This window comes from Brachyistius frenatus, unplaced genomic scaffold (assembly GCF_029030835.1).
Source record: "Brachyistius frenatus isolate BFR_SWC_R1_liver_20210118 unplaced genomic scaffold, ASM2903083v1 Contig_67, whole genome shotgun sequence".
NCBI classification, from domain to species: Eukaryota; Metazoa; Chordata; class Actinopteri; family Embiotocidae; genus Brachyistius; species Brachyistius frenatus.
In genome coordinates, this window is record NW_027210666.1 from 296,518 (window position 1) to 310,000 (window position 13,483).

Sequence of the window (13,483 nt, forward strand, 5' to 3'; positions counted from 1 at the left end):
AGGGCATCAAATCGGAGATCTTTAGCGGTAAAATCATTCAAAGAATTGGGGAAACTGCCACAATTGCATCCTGGAAAATCAGTGAGGTCTCAAATCATGTTGTCGTTTAACTGACTAGATTTTGTCAGGCTACAATTTGCAATTGCTTTTTAATGAAAAGCATTTGAATGTTGCTGTAGAAAAGTCATCAGTTTATAGTCTCTGTGGCATTTAATAGGCTAAGATTAGAGGACCTCAATACGTAACATTTAGATTTAAACTTAATTTGATCAGATCTACTTTGTTTAGTGTTACACAAGTTATTATTTGCACTGTGTCGTTTTGTTTTTTGTGTTTTTTGTTTTTTTTATTGAGGAAGTGTCTTGTCTCCTGCATTCAAGTGTCTTGTTTATCAAGCATCAAGACAGCCAGAACAATCTTTTCAGACCGGTTTAGCAACTGCATACTTCAGAGCCTGCTCGTCCAAGATATGCAACCGAAACCAAGCGTGAAAGTAACGCAGTACTCAGAAAAGCGTGTTATTTTGTACGGGGCGATGTGTCCAAGTCCGAGAGACACACACACACGCAGCACGGGGACAGACAAGGGGGGGACGGGGGACTGTGGCGCTCTCTAGTGTCCCCAGCTCAGTTACATAAACCATAGGTCCGACCTTCCCGTCATGTTATTGATAGAATCAACATAAAACAAGCGAACAACTCGCGCTTATCAGAGATACTGAGTGTGCACCAAAAAAATAAAAAAATAAAAAAAATCAGCCGTCTGGACGGCGCCGCCGACAAAAGGGCGACGCAGTTTGTTTGTTTTTTGTGGTACGGGTGAAAAAGAAAAAAGAAAAAAGAAAAAAAAACACGACGACTGCTGCAGCAAATGAAGGAACTACAACGGAGAAGCGTAACCACGCGTGGAGACGAATGTTTTAGTCCGCTCAACGAATGGAGACAACAACAACAACAACAACAAAAACGGTATTAAATAAAAAAATAAAAAAAGTTGAGACGGCTGAAATAATCTTCGTGCACTCCCCTCCTCCTCTTCCCCCCACCTCCTCTCACCTCCTCCTCCTTCACCAGCGGTAACTCACTGGCCATTGTTTGGGCAACAAGCAGACACATTCCTCCGGTGCTGTCGGACTCGGCCGCTGGGCGACAACTAAACACGACCCCTCGGAGACTAAAACAAGGAGCCGTTGTAAAACAAGTCTCGACGACTATTTATTTCATCCGCGGCGAAGTTATCGCCACCATTTGGTTCCTGGAGAGTTGTTTTTTTTAATTATTTATTTATTTTATTTTATTTTTAAGGGTGCGCAGGCTCGTTAGCCAGAAATGTGGCTAAACCCCCGAGCTAAGACTGCTTGTGGAACATGTGGAAATCAGGCCCGGTCTAAAATCAACACAGCTTCACCTGGAAAGTGTGATTTAAAAACTTATCGGTGGATAAATGTTTATCAACACGTCAACATTTCTTTGGTTGTTGTTGTTTTTTATAGGAGAGTTAAAGAAAGTTTTCTCGTCGGGCACAAAGTCAAACAAAACTCTCGTGGACGCCAAAAAAAAAAAAAAAAAAACCCACAAAAAAACCAACTAAACTCTCAAATCCGTTTTAATGGCTTTTCCTTTTCAGTGGAAGTTGTTGTTGTTACTACGCCTGCCACACGGCCCTGGATATCGGGGTGTAGGTCCGTGCGTCGCCGATGTTCCGCAGCAAAGGATGGGATGCCCAGCGACGCCGAGCCGATACCGGACCGGACCGAACCGTGGTCACGCTCTCTCCCTCCCCCTCCTTCCCTCCCTACCTCCTCCCCGGGGTCTCCCACACACAATGCCCGCTTACCTTCGTCCAGAAGCCTCTCTAGGTGCGTGAAGATGCCGCAGAGATTTGGCAAACTGGTCATGAGCTTCTTCTCGTTTAATAATTGCATCAAATAGTCGGGACTCGGCCTCGGTCGCTCCTTCACTTCGACCTCTCCGACCATCATCTTTGCGACGAGAGCGAAGAACAAACCACCGTCAAAAAAAAACACAGAATCCTCTTTTAAGAAAAAGAGAAAAAAAAAAAAAATGAGAAAAAAGAAAAAAAAACGACAAAAAAAAAAAAAAAAAAACTTGCGGCTCCAATCCGTCGCTTTCTTTCCCTCCTCCTGGTGTGTAGAAGACTCTTGTTTAAAAAAAAAAACCCCTTTTAAAATACAGGTTTTGGTTCGTTCTTGTTTTTTTTTTTTTTTCGGGGGGCAAAAAAAAGACACCGTTATCTCCCTTCCAGAGACTCGCGCGCCGTACTCTCCTCTACGCCGTGTGCGCTCGGGGACGTTCGATTCCACCACTGTAGGCGCGAGCGACCGTTCTACCGGAAAAAGGGTCCGTCCTCCCTCGACGCTTATTGGCCGCGCGGTCTTTCGTGGGGACCGACGGCGTGACCAATGAGCGCTTGGATCCGGACCGAGAAGGAGGGGTGGAAAAAAAAAAAAAAAAAAAAGTTGGTGAGATGACGGACAGAAATACTGGCCAATGATAGGCCGTGCTCAGGAACGCAATGCCCCCCCCACCCCAGCCTGAAAGTGTTGTCAACACAGAAGATCACACATTTACTTGTTTTGAGCTTTCCAAACCGACAGAAACAGTTACGTACTAATTTTTCCACATTCAATATTTTTGTTTCTTTATAGTTTGACACTGTAATCAGTAATAACTTTTATAACAACGGCAGTACCCATGACATTGGTATGTGTGTGAATGGACTGCGTTTACAGTCCCCAGAACTGTAAGTGAAACGTCACTCAAGATAATATTTTAATATTTTTGCTTTGTTTTAGGAAGCTAAGTAAATCCTTTATAAATTTAGAGTCATGAGTCATATTTTTATTTGAATTTCTCTTAATTTTCTTAACTAGTTGGTGCAGCGTATTGTGGCTGAGATTCGGGGTAACAATCAGAAATCTGAAAACTATTTGTACGAAGGCATATGAACAGCCGTGGTTTCTATGTTCCAAGTAAATGCCAAATACCCAAAATGATTGAAAACAAAAGATGAAAAAAAAAACGGCATAACTGTGCACACGTAAATGGGGTCACTATGTATGACATGCACTTAACTTTAATTTCATCAAAAAAAGATCCACTCTTCTGAGAAATAACTATTTACTGTATATAAGCTAGAGACGTACGTATTAAATAAGTATAGTGCACTAAAATGGTGTGTATGCGGGGCGCTTCAGCAACGAAGTCAGTTCTCCTCTACGGTAAAGATTCATCGTCGTTAACTTTTTCAAGGGGAGAAATGATAAAGAAATCCTTCACGTTGCACAAGGGCATCCAGGCAGTCCTTTATTCGTCCACTCCAGTGTCAAAACAACAATCCAAGCGACTGCATAAAAGCACAGCAGCCCCAGTTGTCTCTTGGATTTTAGGAGGTCTTTTGTAATTCTCTGTTTTTTTGTGATGACGTGTATGGGTCTCCTAATCTGCTACGGAGTAGTGAGGTGGTTTGAAAAGCCGTACGTGGGTTGAGTGTGTGTTCAGGCTCCCGCTTCACACACACACACACACACACACACACACACAGGGTTCGTGTGCGACACACTTGCCAAGACCCGGCCTACGAACCAGGCTGATTGTGGATCCCGTGTGTGTGGGCTTCACTTTAGGCAGCTGAAATATGAAAGGAAGATCAACCTGTGCAGTCCATATCCTACAAGATTGCCTATTGTTACTCAAGACCTGTACGTCTTGTTATCCGCCTTGGGACCGATTGATCAATGCTCCGGTAATCAATGTAGCCCTTTCATTGTCCTGTCCTTGGGAGCACCTTTCTACGTATCCTCTGAAGATTAACACCCTTGATCAATAGAACGCACACAACCAGCTACCTCCAGTTATTCACATCCTACTTTGTGTGAAAATAAACCACAACTGGTCCGTTCTGATTTAAACAGCTGCTGTTTGAGAGGCACCCGGCTAAATCTGAGCCCCGACCTTGGCCGTCGTTCAATTTGTCCGCTCTCCGCTCACCCACTCATATCTTTGTAAAATTAACCCCCACACCGGGTGAGTGAATTGCTTAAACAGCTGCACTATGACCTTCTGGCTTTGGTTCGTCACCACTGTGTTGGTATGAAGGAAAGGCAATTAAGTTCAAGGTTTTAGAATTAGTGCAGCATGTCCAGTAAATTGATCAAAACAAAACATGCAGTGATGTGTTTGGACAAGTTTAAATAGACTGACTTTGTGTCACAGCATTATTACCTCAGGAGACATGTACAACATTTATGCAAAACTGAAACCGCCTAACAAATAAAAGATTAAAAAAACAAAATACAAAAACATGTATAATCGGTTCCTCGTCCCACAAACAACAGCATTTAGGAGTGCAGCAGGCGACAGGAGTCTCAACATCAAAGCAGGAAAACAGATACAGTTGCCTTAACAACCGGTGCATCATGCATCTTTGCCCTTCAGCCCGCATCTACTTATAGCTACAACATGTTTTAGCTATAATTATTGTTGCGCTTCAGTCAGGTCTCAGATGAACCCAGCGCAGAGGAGACCGTCTTGATCGCTGGGCAAGGGCGCACAAACACTGGCACCAAGGCAAGAATACAGCTTGTTACTCATCGTCTTGGCCAATGTAGGAGTCAGTTCACTTTCTCATGTTTCTTAAAACATTTACCTCCGTTTAATGGCCCTGCATTTGATGTTGTCTGAAATTCACGGTGAGCCTGTCACGATTTCAACCGGTGACCAGAGGAAAAAAAAACACAGACGGTAAGGCTTTTGCGGAACGACTTGTCATTTACACCGCCGCCAATTACACGGGACGTGTAACGTTAGTCCCGTCGCCCGAGCGGTCTGCGGTATCAGCGTGATATCTTAAAGCCCGCACGATAAAACATCCCTTGAAGTCAAACGCTGATAAGCGACGCCGGTGGATAAGACTGAGCAGATAGGCGGAGGGGATGAGAAAACACCATTTTTCATGTGACTTGAAGACAGCTAAATTGTTCATAGTGTTGACTTTATTGCACCTCCTCCTCCGTCGCCCCCCCCCCCCCGTCCCCCACACACACCCTTTTGTTCTTTGAATATAAGCGATGGAAAAGTCACAGTCTTCTTGCATCAAAAGGAATCTGGCATTTCTTCAGAGCTTTGAAAACGGGTTTAGTTCTTATCACTAACGGTGAGCATGGTCATTTGCACCTTGCCTGGCGCTCATTCTTCTGAGATGGGTCACATACAGCTTCCGTATGTGTGTGTCGATATGCGTGTGTGAAATGGCAACACGGAGTTAGAGGGAGAGAGACGTGTGCTTATGTGTATTGTATGTGTATTGTATGTGCGTGTGCGTGTGTGTGTGTGTGTGTGCGCGTGTGTGTGTGTGTGAGCCCGTGCATGTGTCTTCTGACAGCCTGAGAGTAAACAGAAACGATATTAATCCCTCCTTTTGCTCTCCCTGCCCTTGTGTTTTCGTCATTTTTAATAACACGGTTTCCATTCAACAATTAATCCAATTAACAAGGATCCAGATAATTAATGAACATGCGTTTAGCCCCTTTTGAAGAGAGGCTGTTAACTCAGCCACAATGAGCTCGGAGAGCGCCCTGGGTTTTCAACTGAAAGTACGCTGCCGCAGACAACGGGGCCCTCGGTGGGGGCCCCGTGGCTTGTTGCGGCTTGCCTCGGGGGCCGCAGCCGCAGGGAAGCGGCTGAGAGCCGGGGACTCTGTCGAGGCAAGGCTGTCTGCGATAACGGCGGCTCTGGAGGAGGCAAACAGAGACTCCCCGGCTCTGATAACACGCATACATACAAACAAGAACAACATCTTTCTTTTTTTTTTCTTTTTTTTTTCTTCCGACTTGCTGGTTTTGAGACTGTGGGGAAAAAGTGCCTGGCGGAATCTGGGTCATTTACATTTTGAGGAAGGTGTGAGCGCACAGTGCAACAGAAATAAATGCCCTTCCAGCAACCACAGCATATACGGAGCATACACAGAGAAATACATAATGTACCTATTCATTTGAACTCCGATCGTAAGCGTGACATGACAAGTGCTCTACTCTGCTCGTGTGCGTGTGTTCATGCAATGCTGCCCTCGTACTAGTTTGTGCACGCTCGCATGAAACAGTGTCTGCGCATTCCTCACTGTCAGTGACAGAACAATATTTATGTATTTTGAGATCACCCGACGTTAAAAATTGTAGACCTTACAGGTGTACATAGCTGAAGCTGAGCAATGGTGGGGCACGTTGGGATCAACTTCCCCCTCCAGGGTTAGTTGGGTGGCATGTAAAGACGGATTTATTTAAGGGCCTCTGAAATGGTTTGTGGGCATTCGTTTTAAATGTCAGTGTTTCCAACCACACAGAGCAGGTGTTGCCATTTAACTTGTCTGATGATTTGCAATCATACAATTCAAAGATTGATTGCAGCCACGGGTCATATACACAACACATATTTGGGATAAAAGTAGCTCCGAACTGGTTGAGTTCGGAGAAAGTCATAAAAATGAGGGATGTCTCAGACCCAGATTTAAGAGTCCGAAGTTTTTGGTTTGAGAGGAATTCACAAAACATTTTAGTGCTTAAAGGAGTCTGAGAGAAGCTCAGGTAATAGAAAAATGCTGTCATAATCAAATTTTGATTCTAGTGCGTTCATAAAGACTCAGTTGGCTGACAAACAAATCAAAACAGTCCAGTATCACCGGATAGGATGCTCAGCACAGCTCTGCGCCACCAGGGTCTGTTGTTGCAGCAGCGTCTCAGCCATCCGTCACAATTATTAATCAAATCAAAATGCTCTACCCGGCAGTATTATTAAGTGTTACAAGCAACACCAAATGTATTAAATAAACAAAGCTTTTTTTTTTTTTTCAGCACCATTACAGGAGTTGCAGGTTGGTCAGCCGCTGCATTCGCTCCGCATCCGGGTTCAAAACGGCAGTCCTACCAGTCACCTGTCAGGGCTCTAATTTTAGTCTTCACCTTCCTCCCCGACCGTCTGCACATCAAGCTGTTCCAGCTGCAGGTGCCCCACCCCATCTGCCTGTGGATTACGGACTTCCCAAACATCAAGAACCAACAGGTGTGGCACGGCACCCACCTGTGCGCCCCCGCCCCCCCGCCCCCTCCCCTCCACCAACGCCGCAGAGACGGGCAACATACTCCTCTACAGTAATCAAGGGAGCTCACTATGTTCTTCATCAGGCTGCTCCGGAGGACGAACACGAGATCAAAAAGTCCGGCTCTGGTTCGACAGAACCGCTGTCGACAGTGTCCTCACCTGCCTCCATCACTTGTGTGGCGCCTCCGTCCGCACCCAACGCGGACCGGGTAGCACCGCGGTGACGGGACAGCCGGCACGCGGGCAAGAAACAGGTACTTGTTTTGTGTGCCGGGAAGCGGGCCGGGACCGGGATTGACTCACCGGCTCGTCAGAAAACTTCAATCCGTCTGTAGGTGCTCCTTCATCATGACCAGCCACTTAAACAAACCATGCCAGCTCCCTCCTCACACACACACACACACACACACACTGTTGTCTCACTGCACTGTGTCACCAAGTCAAAGTCCTAAATACATTGTACATTTGGCAAATGAAGAGATTCTGATCCTGATTGGACTCGCTGGAGTGTGTTTAGGCTGCAAGAGAGAGGGTTGACACAGAACGAACCCGACATGGTGGCCAATCACGTGAGGCAGCGGTCGGACCGGAAAACGGGCCGGAGAGCTCGTTTACCAACGCGGCGTTGTGGCATGCTGCTGTTTACCGCAAGATGAAAGAGGCCGATCACCGCCGAGATAACCTCACCAGAGCGGCACAACCCTGTCATGAGGCCGTGCAAAGACGTCAGTCGGGTATAGTTGGTCTCCCAGCACCAAAAACAGCAAACTGGGCCTGGTATCCATTACAGTTGAGAGTAAAGGGGACTGGACTGGAGTTGGGGGGGATGAGGGGGGGGGGGGGGGGGGGAGACGTGTTACGTTTAACACCTTCCTGCCAGTCGCATTACAGGGTTGAGAAAGGCCAAAACAGGCACAAAAAGAAGCGTTTTCCACATTTAACCAGCTTCGTGTGAAGCTGGGTTCAGACGTAGCCGTACTTCCGCACGGGTCTTTGACCTGTTGGTGGCCGTAGAATTAAGGGACAAAGTGTTCAACGAAAGTGAAGAGACGTAACTGTTATTTTTTTTTTTTAAATTCTTTCCATCCTTCACGAATTAGACCATGGATAAGAAAGAATCGCACACTACCGGTTGTGCTTTAAAGAAACGTTGTCGGCCGGTTGATTGTCACAGAGGGAGGGGGCGTGAGAGAGAGAAAAAAAATATATATATCTCTCACAATTCAATCTGACACCGCAACATTTCTGCTCTTCTGTTTCCAATAAGCCATTTTGCCCTCCCCACCACGAGCGATACACCATTCTCTATTTTGTTAAAGGTCACCTTGGGTGTTGTAGAGTAGATGGTCCAGCGGTTTGGCAATCTGGTGATGGAAACGTCTGTTGGCCTGCCTGTTGTCACGCAGACGGGTTGCTGGGGGAGGGGGGGGACGGACGGAGTGGTGAAGGGGACGACAGCTGGAGCCACTTGGGATAGAAGGCTGCGGTGGGGAAAACAGCACACCTCCAAAACTCCCACCTCGAACCCGCTCATCATCAATCGGCAGGGAGGAAACGACACACGCAGCCACGCGTTCACGGGTTTACAGTAAGTAAGAGCCGAGGACAAACAAGTTTCACCCTCCTTCCTCGTGCTGTCCCCTCGCGGAGGAGACGCCGGTGTCAATACAGCTTAAAGGAGTCCGGCCGGTGCTACATCTGTTCCCCCCCCCCCCCCCGCCAGTTCGCGGACAGCGCGGGGTCCGTCCACCGCGCCCACCGAGGGTCCCTGTATTTGTTTACTTGCTTGTTTTTGCCTTGTTTGTGCGCGCCTGCCAACCCGTAGCGGGGACAGAAATGAGTGTTTGCGAGAGATAAGACCTGCAGGAGAGGAAAGAAGGGGAAGGGGGGGGGGAGACGAACAGAGAAAAGTGGGAGAAGGAGTCACGGAGAGCGGCGGCACACGATCCTCATTGATCACGTCTGCTCGGAGGAGGATTGATCCTGTGTTGTGGTCTGGGACCCCGACACACACACACACACACACACGCACGCACAGAATCACGCTGACCATCACAAGCACAGATAAGAGAATCCCTCACAAACCTAAACAGTGAATCGGGATGTGAGATTTTCAGCTGACTTTATTCATATTTAAGGGGAGGGTTATCGAGGGATGCACAAGGAAAACAGAACGTGAGCTCAAGAGTGTTTACATTATCCCTCCACTCTTGGAATTAAGCCTGCGAATTAGACACCTGGTATATGGAGAGGCAGATAGATAAATCTCCATTGTGCTGTCACGTCTCGCACATGCTCAGTGGGTCCCTGGATGAGCGTGGAGTCCGCCAGGCAGACGGGAACAAGACAAATCATTCCCCCGGGGGCATTTATTTTCGGTTGCACGGCACAATCCCCTCGTCGCTGCTTCTAACAATCTGCCTTGTGAGACTTTAAACACTGGCGTGAGAGAGACAGGACAGAACAGCAAGAAGAAGAAGAAGAAGAAGGGACGAGATGAAAGGAGGAAGGAAGTGATAAAGAGGAAGACGCATGAAGACTTCCTGAATGCTTATTAAATCCTCGGCTGTCCACTGGGTTAACGTTATGACATGCAACACACAGCCCAGCTTTGATCATATTAATTGCGGCCCACATGGATGAATTATTTGATTTTCGACTTGGGGGATCGTTGTGCACAAAGTGGGGCATTCGCATTCAGCTCGTTCGTTCAGATAAGGGAGCGTGGTGATGTCGTTAAGTGCCAGTTGTCGCCTCAATCCTCTTTTGTTTTTCACTCGTGGCGGGGGAAAAAAACACACAAAAAAACCCAGACAAACAAGTGGTTTCGTCTTTTGGTCTCTTTATTCCTCTCCCCGCGGCTGACTGCTCCTAAATCTCAGGTCTGGCTGCAAGCTCGACAGCTCTCTCTACCAGGTGACACAACGTCCCACTCCCCTCCGTCCATCCATCTCCACGTGGCCCACACAGCCCTCTCCTTCCCTTCATTTTTTTCCCCTCAGCGCTGGATTCATCTTACACCGCCGCTCTGTCTCCGGGCCTCAGGTGTAACCCATCTCCCCGTCGTCCTCTTTATTCAACATCCTCTCTCTCTCTCTCAAAACAACACACCGCAAACGTTGCCATGCTGCCTTTTCGTCTTCCATAATTGTCCCCTCAGTCTCAGCCTTTCCTCCGCTACCGTCAATCCCCCCCCCCACCCCACCCCTCCGTCAACAGAACGCTATCAGCGTGTTTGTGTATCTTTTTGTCGCGCCGCTCACCGCAATACAAAAGCCTTTGTTGGCCTGCCACCGCCGTGATGTGGTGGAGATTCACAAGGACGAACTTGAGCTCCGGAGAGACAGATTTCAGGAAGTCACTGTTCATTGCGAAAGAACGTCTCAACCTCAAGTAGCCGGTGGTGTGCGAGCCAGACGCACGTGTACACACTTGTCTGCCCGGTTGACTGCTGTTCTGTATGAATTCGGCGCATAAATCGTCCCTTGTCAGTGCAATACGCAGCGCTTCCATCAGGCAAATGGTTTGCACGTGTTACCTCAGCGGGCGTCGTTGTCGGCTGCGGGGCGGCGGCAGCTGTCGTCGTCGTAGGAAGCTGGGCTAGCCACGGGCTAAGAATAACCCCGGGGTGGACTGAGTGCCCCGTGGGCCCCGCGTCGTCTGGGGTTGACCCCTTGGAGTCCAGTTGCAATAGATAGTGAGGAGTCAGGCCGGGTCCCGGATTAGAGAACTCTATTCCACCCTTGTAAGGATGAAGGCAGGTGTGCTTACGCGTTCTTCGGTCAACGTTGGCCCTGAACGCAACGCCGTGGAAAGATGCGGAAAGCATGCACACTCACCAAGTGATCCATAAATCCAGTTAGTGGTCCGTGTTGCACTGTGAACAAAGTGGGATTCACACATAATTGAAATGGTGGTTTTTATTTTAGCTTTGCATTTTTTTTAATTTTTTTTTTAAAAGAAGCCCAAACTTCCATAATCTCTTCAGTGCCTTTTATGAACAGTGCAAAACTGACGAGCGAGGTGGGAGTGACGTGTTAGGTAATCGACCCCGCATCCCAACAGGAATATCTTTCACAAGACACAAGGAACAACAAAACAAAAAAACCCTGAGAAATCCTCTCGACTGAAAATAATAATGTGGCTTGATCTGCGACAGATAATACCTGCTGTAGGGAAGTAGAGCAGGATCTTATAGCCTGTGCCGGGGAGCAATCTATTTCCTTGAGTATACTGGGGCACGCGCAGTGACAACATGATCAATTGCTCATTATGACTAAAAGAAAAGGGTCCGAATATTATGATCTGGATCAGTTCACCTCTATGCTAAATTTGTTGGGGCTTTTTTTTTTTTTTTTTTTTTTTTCCATGTCCGAGAACAGGACGAGATAATGGAGAGGTTCAAGTAGTGTCATGCTTGGTCTTTCTGGCCCGTAGGCCTGAACCAGTCATGCGGTGATGCACCAAATAACCTCAATGACTGCCTCCATTTCTGTTCATTTCACACTTCTCTCTATATGAACAATTACAGCTTGGTGTAGTGGTTTGGTATTGTTTGCCGTTATCGTGTGTGTGTGTGTGTGTGTGTGTGTGTGTGTGTGTGTGTGTGTGTGTGTGTGTGTGTGTGTGTGTGTGTGTGTGTGTGTGTGTGTGTGTGTCACCATATTCTTTGATGTTCCTCTCCAGTCTGTCACCTTTCTTCCTGAAGAGGTGTCAAAACGGTCACCATTTAGCATTTAATGCCAATTAACACCTGTGATGTGGCCTAATTGAGCCACAGCAGTCAGACTGCTGGGGCTTTTAACTTTATACTTTCACTTCACTAAATCTCAGAGGCAAATACGATACTTTTGTCTGACAGCTTTGGTCACTCGTTACTTTTAAGATCACAGTTTTTCATACCCTTTTCTCTCCAATGAAAACCATGTATCTCCAAATTTGGTGATTCTGAATTCGATTTTTTTTTTTTTTTCTGAGTAAACTAAAGGATTAGATGTTCCTTTATGGGTCGAATGATACAAACATACGATGGTCTCATGGAATTTGATACATTACTGTGGATTAAACCAACCTGTAGTACAAAAAGTAGTTAACATTAGCGTACTTACATAATTTAAATTATATAATGGCCATTAATTCAACAGTAATATTAATCCAGAAACATCATATAGTAGTAAAACACTGACAGGGAGCGTTTCCTGCATGGTGTTTTTTTTTTTATACTTTTGATGCTTTAAAACATATTTCACCTGCACTGGAATCCTTACATTTGTTTCCTGTCCAGAATTAATTTAAAAACATTATTGCTTTTGAGCCCAATTTAAATGTATTTTTTTACCGTTTTAATGTCTCCTCATTTGTGTCCACAAGTGTTGTTTTTTGTAAAACTTGTTTTGTTTTTTCCCCTAAATTTCTTTAAATTACATTTGTATTGCTTAATTAATGGTTTCATTTGTTTCCATATCATCCGATATGTTTTAATTCTGTCTGATGTTGTGCGGCGCTGTGGAAAACGTATGTTGTGTGGAGAAATGCTACACGAGTAAAACCGACTTGACCAAAAAGAATATTTGGGGAAAAAGCTCAGAAAAACTGTTCCCCGTGTTTCTCTTTGTACTCCCCCCTCCCCCCAGGCCCCCTCTCTACCTCCACGCTCTCCGTCCTTTGCTTGGCCAGCTGCTTGCCTGTGGCTCAGTGAAATTGGACAGGTGAAGCGGGACAGCGGGGCGTCACTGATACAGTTCGACAGAACTGCAGGCTATTCAGAGTTCGATCGGCTCATTAAGTGAGAACAGAGGTGAAATCCCTCCCCCCCCCCCGCCCCGCACCACCCCCCTCCTTTAAAAGTGGCTCACGTGCCCGTACCGTTGCCGTATTTGTTTGTTTGTTTTTTTTGCTCCGCAGCCGCAGTTATTAAGGCGTATTGTCTTGAAAGGAGAGCGCTCAGCGCTGCTTTTTCATCTTTCACTGCGCAGATGAAGCAGCAGGCAGAGAAGCAGAGCGCTTCTCGGCTCAGCAGCGTGGAACACCTATTCGGTGACATTCTTTTCGAGACGTGCCGAAGTTGAAATATGAGCATTATGAACCTGTCTTCCGGTTGAGAATAGATTTCTCCGCAGGCTTGTAAAGTCGCTTCTGCCGGAGACACGACTTACAAGAAGAGATGGTGCGAGTGTCCTTGCCAGTTTCAGAAATCAATTACACGACGCTTCACGGGGGGGGGGGCAAACGTGGCCGCCGACACTTCCCTCGGCGCCTTCGGCACCACGGAGGGTAAAGGGCGGCGTGGAAACGCAGAGTTTGGTTGAAGACGCCTACCGGTCCGGGTAAACAAAGGATGTCAAGTAAAAGTCGCCGCGCGCCGAGCG

At 46.9% G+C, this 13,483-nt stretch overlaps 1 protein-coding gene across 6 annotated transcripts in view; it reads right to left on the minus strand.

The window, feature by feature from the left end:
• The window catches only part of qkia (QKI, KH domain containing, RNA binding a), a 72,851-nt gene extending 70,516 nt beyond the window's left edge, over nucleotides 1-2,335 (minus strand). For 4 of the 6 annotated variants that reach the window (XM_069707101.1, XM_069707099.1, XM_069707095.1 and 1 more), the window contains exon 1: nucleotides 1,837-2,335. In XM_069707101.1, the coding sequence (XP_069563202.1) occupies nucleotides 1,837-1,981 (145 nt within the window). In that variant the 5' untranslated portion in view covers nucleotides 1,982-2,335. The remainder of the gene's footprint in view (nucleotides 1-1,836) is intronic. The other 2 variants (XM_069707100.1, XM_069707097.1) reach the window with 1 other exon arrangement.
• Between the last annotated feature and the right edge of the window lie 11,148 nt (nucleotides 2,336-13,483).